The following is a 13,650-nucleotide window of genomic DNA, read 5'->3' as shown; positions in this document are numbered from 1 at the left end:
AATGTTACTTTGTGTGGAATAAATTTTAGCAAGTCACTTTACCATCAAATCTATAATATTCAAAGCACTCACCCTGCAAATGCAAATTTTCTGGTACATTGTATTTCCAATTATAGATGAGGCTGGTAGATTATCATCCACGGTGAACGAATTGTCCATGTGGTTTTCCGAACATCTACGATATTCTTCAACTGTTAAAAAAATACACAAAAAATCAACCTAAATTTAATAACGCTTACATTTATCTTTAATTAAAACATTCAATAAATTTATGGGATATGAACCTAACCTCCAAAAGCCACATATATCACATAACAATTTTATCAGAAGTGAAACTACTGACACGCGTAAAGTGTAGTTTTTTTGAGGTTAGGTTTTAGAAGTAGTAGATTTTTTTTTTTTTTTTTATTTATTGTTTGAACAGCAATCAGAACTCCTATATGTTCTATAAGCTGTTGGTTAACGACTTAATACTACTTTATTTCTTGAGAGGCAATCCATCGATTAACCATTCTCTTATGTGTGGGATATTTTTGATATTAGCTCTTACGTCTAATAGTTGCATATGATTGAATGTTGCAGCTATGTCCACGAAGGACGATTTCCACTTGGAATTATATTGTGATCTATAATCCCAAGTGGAAATTTGACATCAAAGCTGCCTGATGTCGGGCTACGGCGGTAGCGGGAATCGATCCAGCGAACCTGGAACTAGTGGCTGCTAGTCCACGCTCTAACCGATATCGCCACCGCCGGCCCAGAAGTAGTAGATTGAGAGCAAATACAGTTTTTTTGGCAGTTCGTGACTACCAATCCATACCATCATAGACCCGTAAAACAACATTTCTATTTAATCAGAGATTCAGTCTCTTCTTCGTAGTTAAAAGAGTCAATTTCAAGACCTGCGTGCTATTAGATATTATTTCCCCAAAAGTTCTTGCATCGACCAGTGCCTTGGAGACAATGCAGAAACAAAGACATCGAATTTTTGGAATCATAGATGGGACCCTAAAACCCTTGCGGCAGAATCAGCAGAGAATCAGGTAGTTGCGTCTACACAAATGTAAACATGACAAACATAATAAAAACAACATTGGTAGACAACTTCCAATAGAATTGGATTGTCTTCTTGTAAGATACAAATATATATTTTTGATACCTATAAACATAAACATTTTACATGTATAAAAAAGCTTATGTAATTGGCCTTATGATACTTCTATTTTAGAAAAATATGTGGAATTTAATAAAAAGGGTAAATAGTTTATTCAGTGCATGCATCTCATTTTATCTTAATTGAAAACATTTTATCTTATAAGTTATCTTATTTCGTAATTTTTTGATACAGCATTTATTTTGTAATTTAATTTAAGTAATATTTATAAATAGTTATCAATTAAGTGCATTTGAGATCAACATTCAGAATTACATTTAAATTTTTGAATCATTTTTGGGTTATTTTAGTTAGCTACTTGGATAGTCGTTTTTCCTTAAAATTAATAATTGCAAATTAGTATTTTTAACTTTCCGTAGGGTAAGTTATAGTAATGGGCCAAACATCAAAAATGAAAATTTTTGCATACTTTCACGTTTCAGAGGTTTCTGAACATTTTGGCAAACCTCAGAAAAAATGGATGTGTGTATGTGTGGATGGTTAAAAAAACATTCCATTTCTATTGATAGGGAGATGTGCTAATTTGTTTTTGGCAAAGGCAGGTCCGGAGATACGGAGCAAAGAGTGCAGAAAATATAAATCAAGTCTTTGAGAAATCAGAGTATCCGATTTGAATGATCCAAAAAACATTCGATTTGTAATGATTGGGAGTAGTGGTGAATAGTTTTTGGCAAAGGTAGGTCCAACCATTTCCAAAATACAGAGCTAAATTTACAAAAAGTGGCAGTTTTTGAGAAAACTAAGCATTCGATTTGAATTATTCAAAAAATTTTCTGCTTGTACAAAACAATTGCTTTAAGGCAAAAAAAAATTCTAAAATTATAAAGTTCACTTATATACTTTAAATAAATAATTTCAACTTTGCAATTCAGTTTATATAATTCTTATATATATATTAGACAATGTTACAGTATTTATAATAAACTATTTGAAAACATTTAATATGCCTCGAACATTTCTCTACGTTTCGGGAAGTACCACCAATTTTCCATAAGGCACGATGACATGCACCACTAGTTAATTAATTAATTAGAAACTAAATTTTGATTGCATGTTTTAAATATGGTTTAACTTTTATGTTACCAAGTTAGCATAGCTATTTGTATCACTATACAAGCAAATATTACGATCTATAATTAAGCACTAGCGTTTAATTTTTTATATAATTAAAATTAAATTATACACTAAAATCAAAACAAAATCAACGGAAATTTAAAATGTCAAATCACATTTTACAATTTAACTATTATTTTTTTATGTGAACTAAACTAATTAATTTTTCTATAATTTGACTAGTAATTATGGCTGAAGATGCAAGTAGAGCTGGTCAAAGTATTATTATCAAAAATTATTAAATGAATGGTTTTAATTTTTTTTTGCATTTTTGTTAATTTTTAGGAGCACGAGGTCGCCCAATGGATTTCGACGAACTTCTGCCTCATATTGGACAATTTGGATTTTGCCAAATAATACTTTTCTTCATGATGCTACCATACGGTTTTATACAAGCATACGGTTATTTTTCCATAATGTTTATTGTACCTGTCCCCGATCGACATTGGTGTCGTATACCTGAATTAGGACATCTCACACCAGATGAAAGGTTTTCGAAATGAAACTTGTCTGTTTCTATAAAACTTTAGTTTTTATCAGTAAAACTTCAGTTCTCGTCAGATTTTTGTCTTTGCAGATTGAAATTAGCTATTCCTCGTGATGACTCTGACGTTGTTTTCGAGTACGAAAATTGTTTAAGATATGATGTCAATTTTACAGCAAATGTGGATGAAAATGGAACCATGATCATGACTCCCAATACATCATGGCCAGTGATAGCGTGCAATCATGGGTGGGAGTACGATTTTAGTGATATTACTTATCCATCAGCAGGTGTCGAGGTAATAGGGTTTGTCGGTTTTCAAAAACTGGTTTTAAAATCCGTTTTTTTGGCAAAAATTCTGGAATTCGAAAACCGGTTTTTTAGTGAAAAAAGTCGGTTTTTACTGCATAAATGGAATATGGCAAATATAGCCAAATATGAAAGATAGATGAAAGCGTTTTGATATCTTATCATTCTGCAATGGTTCCCAGAAAGATTATATATATATTAATTTAGATTTTTATACCAGTGTATATATTAATTTAAATCAGTGTGGCTTTTTCTTGAAGAAGTAACTTCCTCTACTCAAAGTTAAAAAAAGATTTTTAAGCCCTACAACCCACAAATAAAAGAACAAAAACTAAGAATTATTATATCAGGATTTAAAAACAATTAAGCATAATTCGGTCGCAAGTATGAGAGTATTTTCTATTTCAGGAAAATTTGTGATCAATATCAATAAGTAGCAATTCGATAGACCTTCTAAGTTTTTTGAAATCATATTTTATTAAACAAAAAAACAATTAGAATGTTCAAAATTAATTAATTAAAATTGCTTAGAACAGACAATACCCAAGTTTAGCTTAATTGTTTTTAAAACTAAAATTGATATTAACAAGTATGTATCAACATGTATCTAACATTTTTTTATTTTTTTTTGTTTAATGAATGCTTTTTATTTAAAATTGAATTATTTTTATTTATTCGAAAACTTTCCTTTCACTATCATAAAAATATTTTCATTCTTTTATGTGAAAATGATGAATAACGAATAATTATTTTCAAAGTTATTTAATCAAGATAAACTATTAATCTTAAGTTCTACTAATTAAAATTAAAATAATTTTGTTTACTATCCATAAAATTGAACATTAAATAAATTCAGTCAAATACTGCTCTAAATCACACTAAATTTACGGATAAATTACAGAATATTCGAGCAAAAATTTACTTTCTATATAAAATTCGAAAACCGACTAAAACATTTTTTAGTAAAATTAAAATTCTAAAACCGGTTTTCTGAAATGTCGGTTTTTGTATAAACCCTAGTAAATAATGAAGATATGATGCATATATACGTGGAAATACATGTATATTGATGAAAATTTTTGACTTAGCAATCGTTTCTTCTGTTTGTTAGATGGAATTGGTTTGTGAAAGAAGCCATTTAGGATCTACTGTACATGCCGTGTACTTTTTGGGATCATCTCTCGGTTGTTTGTTGTTCGGATGGGTTGCAGACAAGTTTGGCAGGGTCATCGCATTGACCATTAGCACCCTGGTCGGATTTGTAGCAAGCTTGTTCACGGCATATGCTCAGGATGCTACGCAATTGATAATTTCTCGGTTCATATGCGGATTTAGCGATACCTGTTTCAATATAATGTATATACTGGGTGAGATTTGATCATTTAAAATTTAAAGTAAAAAATTGATTTGATTCAGTGTCTTATTAATAGAATAATCTCGTTTTTAGTATTGGAATACACCGGACCGAAATGGCGTACTTTTGTAACAAATATGGCACTTGGTGTATTTTTTGCCACAGCCACCTGTTCAATGGCATGGCTTGCCGCCTACATTGACGACTGGCGCAAATTTACTCTTATAACGGCTATGCCAATGGCTTTTGGATTTTTAGTTCCTTTCATTATACCAGAGTCGGCCAGGTAATATAGATCAAAATCTCTAACACAAAAAAATAGTTGAAAGTGACATGTATCCTTAAGGCAAGTTGCACGAATTTCACGAAATGTGTAATAATTGACTTAATCAACTGAATTTGAGATATTTAGATAAAATTTTCAACTATTTATTTGGAAAATAAAGTTATTGCTATCAATTGAATCTAAACATGTAATTATTTTATAGTACACAGACACTTGTATGTCCTAAAATTAGTAGCTCATTATTATTAATTTTAATGAATTGATAATGTTTGACTCGTCACATCACAAAAGCACCTTTTGATACAAATTTTGACTATAATATTTTTTCAAACTTTGATGAATTCTTAAAATTAAACTACTTGTCGTAGACACGTAAAATTTTAGTATGTTGTTTAGGACCATGATATCTATTAACATAAAAAGTTTTATCAAAAAAATTTTTCTACAGTTAGTTACGAAAAAACGGCTCGACCGATCTTTGTCCAAAACTATTCAGCACGATTCCCAAATATCTTTCGAATAGTTTTAAATTTTTAAAATCGGTTCAAAATTTTTGGCTAAAACGTGGATGGAAAATTTTTCACTTTTCTGCTGATTACAAAAAAACGACTCACCCGATTGTATCAAAAATCTAACTGTCAAAAAACACGACCATTTTTTTAAAACTTTGACAAATTTTCAAAGTTAAACGAGCTGTCGTAGGGCCGTAACATGTTAGTATGATCTTGAAGACCATGATATCAATCGCCAAAAAAAATTATGAAAATCCTCTAAAACAATTTTTTCAACAGTTAATTATAAGAACGTGTTCCAGCGAATCTTTATCAAAAACTAACCAGCACGATTCTCAACCTATATTTATCGAACGGTTTTTGAGTTTTTAAAATCAATTTAAAATCAAGTTTGAGGTAACGTCAATTTACGGTGAAAAATCTGTTCACGCACACACACACGTTTTCCAAATTTGGTCTCATTAGATTCAGAATGGCTTGAAACGCCGAGAGAGCATAAAATTAGCGAATCGAATTTTTTGATGAAAACATAATCTTCTCCTTCGGGAAGTTAATAATATTGTTGTGTCCATTACAGATGGCTGTTGTCCCAAGGAAAAGTAAAAAGAGGAATGAAAATAATTCGAAGAATTGCAAGAGTGAATAGAAAAGTGGTTGATGAACGTCTTTACGAAGAGTTCATCGTGTGTATCCAACAAACAATATATTTAAATACCTCACATTATTATTATTATTAAATTTAATTATTGTTTTATACTATGCAAACAATATGTATTTTTCTATTATTAGGCTGGCCAACAAATAGATGAATCGATGCAACGACATAAATACACAATTTTAGATCTATTTCGCGCTCCAGAATTAAGGAAAAATGTATTGCTAATAATAATTGTCTGGATAGGAGTTTCTATAGTTTATGATGGACATGTGAAAAATTTAGAAAATACAGGTTGGAAATATTACCTATCTTTTACTATAGCATCTGCTACGGAATCTCCAGCCGATTTACTTTTAATTGTAACTCTCGACTATTTTGGTAAGAGATGGATGAATTTTGTGACGCTCATGGGTTGCGCTGTATTTGGTTTATTGGCTGCTTGTGTTCCAATTGGTGAGTAAATGATTTATTCATAAAAAAATCAAAATAATGGTCACTTCAGAATAGAAGAATCATGTCATGGATGATGTGTAATACACTTACATTGCAAATTAAATAGCAAATACTATATTTTTCATAAATATAATTTTTTATTCAAAGGGGTGCCCTCGGCAAGTCTGTTCATAATTAGCAGATTCTTCATAAACATAACGTTCAACATCGGTTTACAATATGCCGTTGAGTTGATACCCACTGTAGTCCGAGCCCAAGGGATGACTTTTATTATGGTCATGGGAAGCACCGCCAGTATGGTGACGCCATTCATATCACAATCGGTACTAATAATATTTTTTTTTAAATTTATTGCATTACATTCAAACTTTTGATTATGAGTCCAATTCTGCCGCATAACAGACCAATGTTATGGCAAGACTATGTTATGAAGAACTTTCCATACAAATTTGATCTAAATATTGACAAAAGCCATGCGGTTACTGTGCAGTCAGACGATTATTTCAGGTTGTCAGATAGAAAACATAACCTAGAAACCATAAAAATGTTGAAAAACGATGTTGGATAACCAGGTCTTTCTGACTCAGATTCATAACATACGAGTGACGTTGCAGTTTATGTATAAAACTCCTGAATGCACAGCAAATACATGACATTTCGACAGTATTCAGTATGATTTAGTAGTATAATGTATGGAAGTTGGGGCATTGCATGGCCCTGTCATATATTATGAAGCTGGATCAGAAATACCCTGTTATCTAAGATCGTTTTTTTTACATTTGTGAGGTTTCTAGGTTAGGTTTTCTATCTGACAACCTGAGCAAAAAGCCTGACTGCACACATGGCTCCTGTCAATATTTATAACGAACTTGTATGGAAAGTTCTTCATAACATAGCCTTGCCATAACATTGGTCTGTTATGCAAAAGAATCGGTCTTTTATTTTTGTTTTTTTTTTCATACATGTAGTATAGATTTTAAATATTATCACAATAAGCCACTCAAGACAATGAAATTAATTTAAATTTTACAATATATAATTTTTCTAAATATTTAATAAACACCAGAAGGCGGAACATAATTCATACGTAACTTTTTATTACAAAACTAATGGAAAATTTACAACAATGAAATACTAGCAAGATTTTAAATCCTGTTTTACATGCTTTAGTGATGCAGAAGTATGTTCGGTTAACCATTATTGTAAATTAATTTGAAAATATATTTCAACCGTTATCAAAATTTTTATAAAATATTTTTTGAGAGTTTATGTTTAAACTTACCAATTTTTATCATAAATTTTGATCACGTTTTCTAAATAAGTACACCAATTGAGTTTTTCTTGTCTTAGATTATGTTTGTCCATATTTAGGCTTGATTCGATTTGATTTGAATCATCTTTTGAGTTGATTCGACTTATAATTTAAATCAGATTTTATTCTGGTTTGAATCATTCGATTCAGGAATTTTTTCAGTCGGCACATCACTAAATTTCTACAACATGTCTTCAGTTATAAAATTTGTAAAATTTGCAGGCTGATGTGTTCTTCGCATTGCCTTTGTTTATATTGGGTGGCATAGCAATAACTATTGCATTTTTGTGTTTACTTCTTCCTGAAACTGCAGGAAGAGAATTGCCTCAAACACTTGCCGACGGTGAAACATTCTTCAAAGGTCAGAAGTTTTGGGAATTTCCATGCTTAAAAAGGTAATTTATCTAGGTTAGACTTTAATATTAAAATATTTTTATTTTATTTTTATTATGTGGATGATTTACTCACACAAATTCTCTGCTATTCGTTGAAAATGCTACTGCCACGTTTGTAGTTTCAAAGCAACTACGGACCACATATATAAACCGAATCAAATATATAAACCTTTGATGCTGTACGCATATTTAATGGATTCAAACATGAATTCTTCAATAATAAAATCTTTTTACAGAAATCAAGCTTCCGCAAGTGCCGCCACTTAAAATATCATATCATTTGAATAATGAAATTTTGACATTAAATTTATACGAGATATGGAATTATAAACCAATGAATCGGTAATTATCCATATATCTCATTATAGACTCATTCAAGTGTAATCAATAAATATTTTGATTAAACTAACTAAATATAAATGTATTGTTATTTATTTCTACCAAAAATTTTATGTAATTTTGATTGCTGTTTATTAATTAATAATAAAAAAAAATTCTACCTTACATAGTTACTTGCTATTAATCTTGAAGTTTATTTTTCACAAAAATTATGATTTCACATAAACAGTTGGTCATATTGGCAGACAATTACTGAAACAATTTTACTAATTAATTCCTGAAATTAGGATCTCTGGAGCAATATAAAAAATCTTTGTTTATTCTACTAAACCTGTAAACGTGGTGTTATGGTGTTGGTGTTTATAAAGAACACAGAATTAAAATATGTTAATTAAAAATACATATATTTGCTTTATTTAGTTATATTATATACATGCATATTAATAACAATAAATACATCATTATCATCAAAAAAATGATTCAAATACATCGTTTGCCAAATCATCATATTTCTTTTGCTTATAAATTGGAAAAGCATGGCATCTTCATTAAAACATTATAGGAACATATAAATACCACTTCATTGACTTCTTGTTATTTGTTTTGAATGAAAGAATACTATACACATCGCACCCTTAATTAGAAATAGATTTATTCATTGACTAGTAGTAGGATCGTCATCGTTTTCCGAAACGTCGGTCGTCCGTTTTCCCAAACCGAAATTGAATTCATGTAACCTCTTGTGTCCGTAGTTTTGATTTCTTTTATCTAAATCATCATATGAATCGTACTCGACATCTTCCGCCTGGAAATCGTCGGATCGTTTGCCTAATCCAAATTCATATAATGGCAATCGTTTACCCATTCCAAAGTCGTAACGTGCTGGCAATCTTTTTCCCAAACCAAAGTCGTAGCTGGGAACTCGTTTGCCCAATCCAAATTCATACAATCTCTTCTTACCCAATCCGAACTCGTACTGTTTCCTTTTTCCCAATCCAAAATCGTAACTGGGACTCCTTTTGCCCAATCCGAAATCATAACTCGGCACTCGCTTGCCCAAACCAAAATCGTAACTGGGCGTCCTTTTGCCCAAACCAAAATCGTAACTTGGCGACCTCTTGCCTAAACCAAAATCATAACTCGGCGTCCTTTTGCCTAAACCAAAATCATAACTCGGCGTCCTTTTTCCCAAACCAAAGTCATAACTCGGCATCCTTTTTCCTAGTCCAAAATCGTATCCTGGTACTCGTTTACCTAATCCAAACTCGTACGTCCTCAATCTTTTTCCTAGACCGAAATTATATCCTGGGGTCCTTTTGCCGAGTCCAAATTCGTACATTGGGGATCGCAGTTGGGGTCTATCTGATTTTTTGCCTAAGCCGAAAGCATATTCTCGCATACTTCTTTTACCAAGCCCAAATTCATAAAGATTTCTGGTGCGTTTGCCCAAGCCAAAATTGAACATCTCGCGGGCTCTTTTGCCGCCATCCAATGGCGTTTGTCGATTATGGTCAGCTGAAAAAGTAATAGAAATATTTGATAATAATAACAATATTAATATTAATACTAATAATAATAAGTCGCAGCAAGAGATTCAAACACTTTGTATGAAATTGGATTTTATTCTAATTGTGTACCTAAGTACCATGAGATGCGGAATCAGAGATATGAATATGAATTCCGTAACACCATCAGATGCTTTTTATGAAACAAATTATTTTTAGTCGCAATTCATACCAAAATATATGATTACCATTTTCATCACGTTCTCATCACGTCAGAAACTAATTATGTTGACGCCCTACGTAATAGTCTTTTTATTATCAATGATAACAGTCAATGAATACTAAATGACCAAGTTTTTGTCTGCCAATGAATTAGAGCTTTATATTTCCTTGGCTTTCTTTTATTCAAGGAAAAAATAACTTTATTTCTTTTGAATACCATTAGCAGAGAAATAAAAATTAGGACAATATTATCTCAATCTCATATAAACTTATGTTTGAAAAGCAGACAGTAAATAAAAATGTAAATTATTACAACATAATTTCGGATTCGCATTTTCTCATAAGTTCTCATCTCAACTCTTGCCTTTAGACAGTCTCTAGTTTTTTCTATGAATATTATTATGAAATATTCTTTTTTCAGAAAATTCATCTAATTTTCCAGCATGCAAATCAACTTTCTCTTTACAGGCTGGACGGTTGCCGTAGTAACCTGTAAAAACTTTAGAAACTTTTCGGTAAAACATTTTCTCAGGAATGTTTTTGTTTGATATTCTTTGAAGGATGATGGTAACTTGGTTATATTTTAAACAGACGCATCAATCAATTCGGGGATGCACTTTAAAATAATGTAATAAAAAAGGAAAATTGATTTAGTTGTGCTATATAACTTTTTTGGAGTTTAAAATATTTTTTCATATTTTTATATTATTTCGGGCTTCAAATGACTTTGTGCTATTTCTAAGCATTTTTATTAGACACATTAAGAAAATTAGCAGTGTATTCTTTTTTAAGTACACTTACAATAGCTTTTTTATATATGAATTGTTCTTCACATGCCTTCATTCTTCTTATTTTATAAATCTTATCTTCTAACTTTAAAACTTGTTGCTTTCAAACTTCTAACTATATTCTTATATATTCTATATATATTCTTATTATTTTATGGCTGCCTTTTAGCAATTATTATCAATTCAATTATCCACGATAATTTTTTTTTTTTTAAATATTTTTTTTTTTTTTTTGAACAGTAATCAAAACTTAATAACCCAATAAGCTGCTGTGCTAATTTGACTAAAATTTCATTATTATTATTATCACATCATTTCCATATAAATATTTCAATTCCTTCAACCATACCACTTTCTGTTTATGTATTCGAATAAAAGTTCTCAGAGGAAGAAAACTCTGGGTCTTTATTGCTGATTATACAGAACAAGAATTAATAAACAGAAAACAAAACAGTAGATACTTTGACCTTTTGCCGTTTTCGCGAACATTTGGCAGTTCAAATATTTGATGGGAATTACGGTTTATTTAGCAGAGTTAAAGATAGAGGATACTTGGGTACTTTTGATAATGGTTATACTATTTTATAGTCTATTTCACCTTTTTTAGTGCCCTATTTGTGGTACATTTGTAAGATTGAATCAAACTTGTAAAATATTCTAAGAAATAGTAGTTTTTTTTTTCAAATGAACTATATGTTTTATTAAATTTAATGAGATAATAAAAAATAATTATTGATTAGTGGTTCATAAGATAATAGTGCAATCACAAAATGCATTTGTTTTAGGTTTCAAGTTTCAAGAGTTCTTAAAATTACAGCTACTAATGTGTATTATAAAAATATTAAATATTTTTTGCAATTTTTAAGACTGTTATTATTAAGTGGTTTTGCGTATTTCCAAAGCATACTGATTTCATGTGAAAAAGAATTGTTTGTAACTCAGGGGGCAATACTTCGATAAAATAGACCGTAACATAGCATTGCTATGGCAACGAGCTATTTTACCAGACAATTGGCCCGTTGAGTGACTAATAAAATATTATTCATTTAAATTTTAAATTTTTGTCATTCACAAAAATATTAAAATTTACAATACACAAGAAAATAGTACAAAACTTCCAACAGTGTTTGCAAAAAATAGAAGAATCTAAATTTGAAAAATTTCAAGAATTTCAATTTTGAAGAATTCTAAATTTCTTTCTATGAAATTATATTTATTAATATTTTTGTCTATTATTATTATGTAGACTCTACGTATTTTCCAACAAAAATCAATAATTTTGTTAATCATTCAAATCGGTTCAGTCGTACTTCCGGACAAGTGATAGACCTTATAATATTATATAGTTACGTCCACAAAGTACAAAGTTAGTTAAAATTAATTAATTTAATCAAATTATTAATTAAAAAATGTCATCGTTCAAAAGATGTTGAATAGAGTCGTCATGCTGTCTTTGATCTTATATATCTATTTACCCATTTCTCCTCTATATACTAAATAGAACCAAATTTCAACGCAAGTCGATAACCCTCTGAATCACTCAAATCGGTTGAATAGTTCTTGGAAGGAACTTCACCGTTCTGTCTTGGCTCTATCATCCATGTACCTATTTACCCTTTCCTCCTGTATTTAGTAAATGGTAACAATTTCTAACATTTATCTGCGTTAGCGGTTCAAGAGATTACATCTTCTCGCATGTTATTTAACTACAATTTCAGTTGCCTGAGCACGTCTTAATGTTCTTAGGATCGTAACACTCAGCAGAGGAGTTTTCACTTATGAACCTCTGTATATATATATATATATATATATATATATATATGTATGTATATATATATAATGAAAATGCTGGAAAATAGAAGGTGGAAGCTATTCAGATTAAGTCAAGTACGCTTATTTGATTCACTCTGAATATATCTATCGGCCTGAAATTCTCTTGTAGAATTTAATATCACTTCGAAGGAAAACGATAGTACTCATTTAGGCAATAATAGTAACGATATCGTAAAATCAACTACATTAAATTTAAATATATTTAAATCTTTATAACAGTCCCCTCGTAGTATAATTTAACATATTAACATAATGTATTTTTGCAACGTTTTATCAAATTTTAATAAGGACCTATTAAAAAATGAAACAAAGACATAGTAAGGTTTATTGTTTTCCATTACTATCTTTAAAGAAATTTTTAATTTTAAAATTTTTCATATATCAGTATATTTTATTCGAAAAATTTATTGAAATTTTGATAAAAAACTTCAAATAATTAGAATCCCAATAACTAAAAAGAGGTCAAGCACTAATTAAAATTATTGAAATTAAAAAAAAATCCTTCAAGTAATAAGTATAACAAAATAGTGGAAGTTCAGTTATTTGTGGTAATGAAATAGTAAAATTTGTCATATATTCACCATATTGTATTAAAATAAATTTATTGAAATTCTTTGGGCAATAATGAGTAACAATAATTAAATAACAATTCAAGGTATAATCAAAATACTGGAGTTTCAATTTTTTGTAGTAATAAACTAATAAAATTTATCATATATAAGCATATAGTTCTAAAATAAATATACTCTTGAATAAAATACTGCTTTAAGCAATAAAAGTAAAAAAAATAAAAGTTTTAGTTGCTATTTTTTTTATTTATTATTTAGTTGAAAAATCCCACTTTTAACTATTTTTTTTTTTTCTTCAGATTATTTGGATGCTGAAATCAAGGATATGGTCGGGTGCCATTTTT

The 13,650-nt window shown here is 29.8% G+C and overlaps 1 protein-coding gene across 1 annotated transcript in view; it reads right to left on the bottom strand.

Annotated features, from left to right (window-relative positions):
• Positions 1–2,424: 2,424 nt before the first annotated feature.
• LOC113380567 (helicostatins) overlaps positions 2,425–13,650 on the bottom strand; it is a gene marked incomplete at its 3' end in the record, with an annotated part of 36,491 nt that continues 25,265 nt past the window's right edge. The window contains exons 4-5 of the mRNA XM_026619753.1: positions 9,181–9,822; positions 2,425–2,437 (exon numbers count right to left, since the gene is read on the bottom strand). Of these exons, the coding sequence (XP_026475538.1) occupies positions 2,425–2,437; positions 9,181–9,822 (655 nt within the window). The remainder of the gene's footprint in view (positions 2,438–9,180; positions 9,823–13,650) is intronic.

The sequence above is a fragment of the Ctenocephalides felis genome, unplaced genomic scaffold (assembly GCF_003426905.1).
Source record: "Ctenocephalides felis isolate EL2017-DRISC unplaced genomic scaffold, ASM342690v1 CF-g0.4_SCAFFOLD_00845, whole genome shotgun sequence".
Lineage (NCBI taxonomy): Eukaryota > Metazoa > Arthropoda > Insecta > Siphonaptera > Pulicidae > Ctenocephalides > Ctenocephalides felis.
The sequence above is the reverse complement of the archived record's forward strand: the minus strand, read 5'-3'. Positions and strand labels throughout refer to the sequence as shown.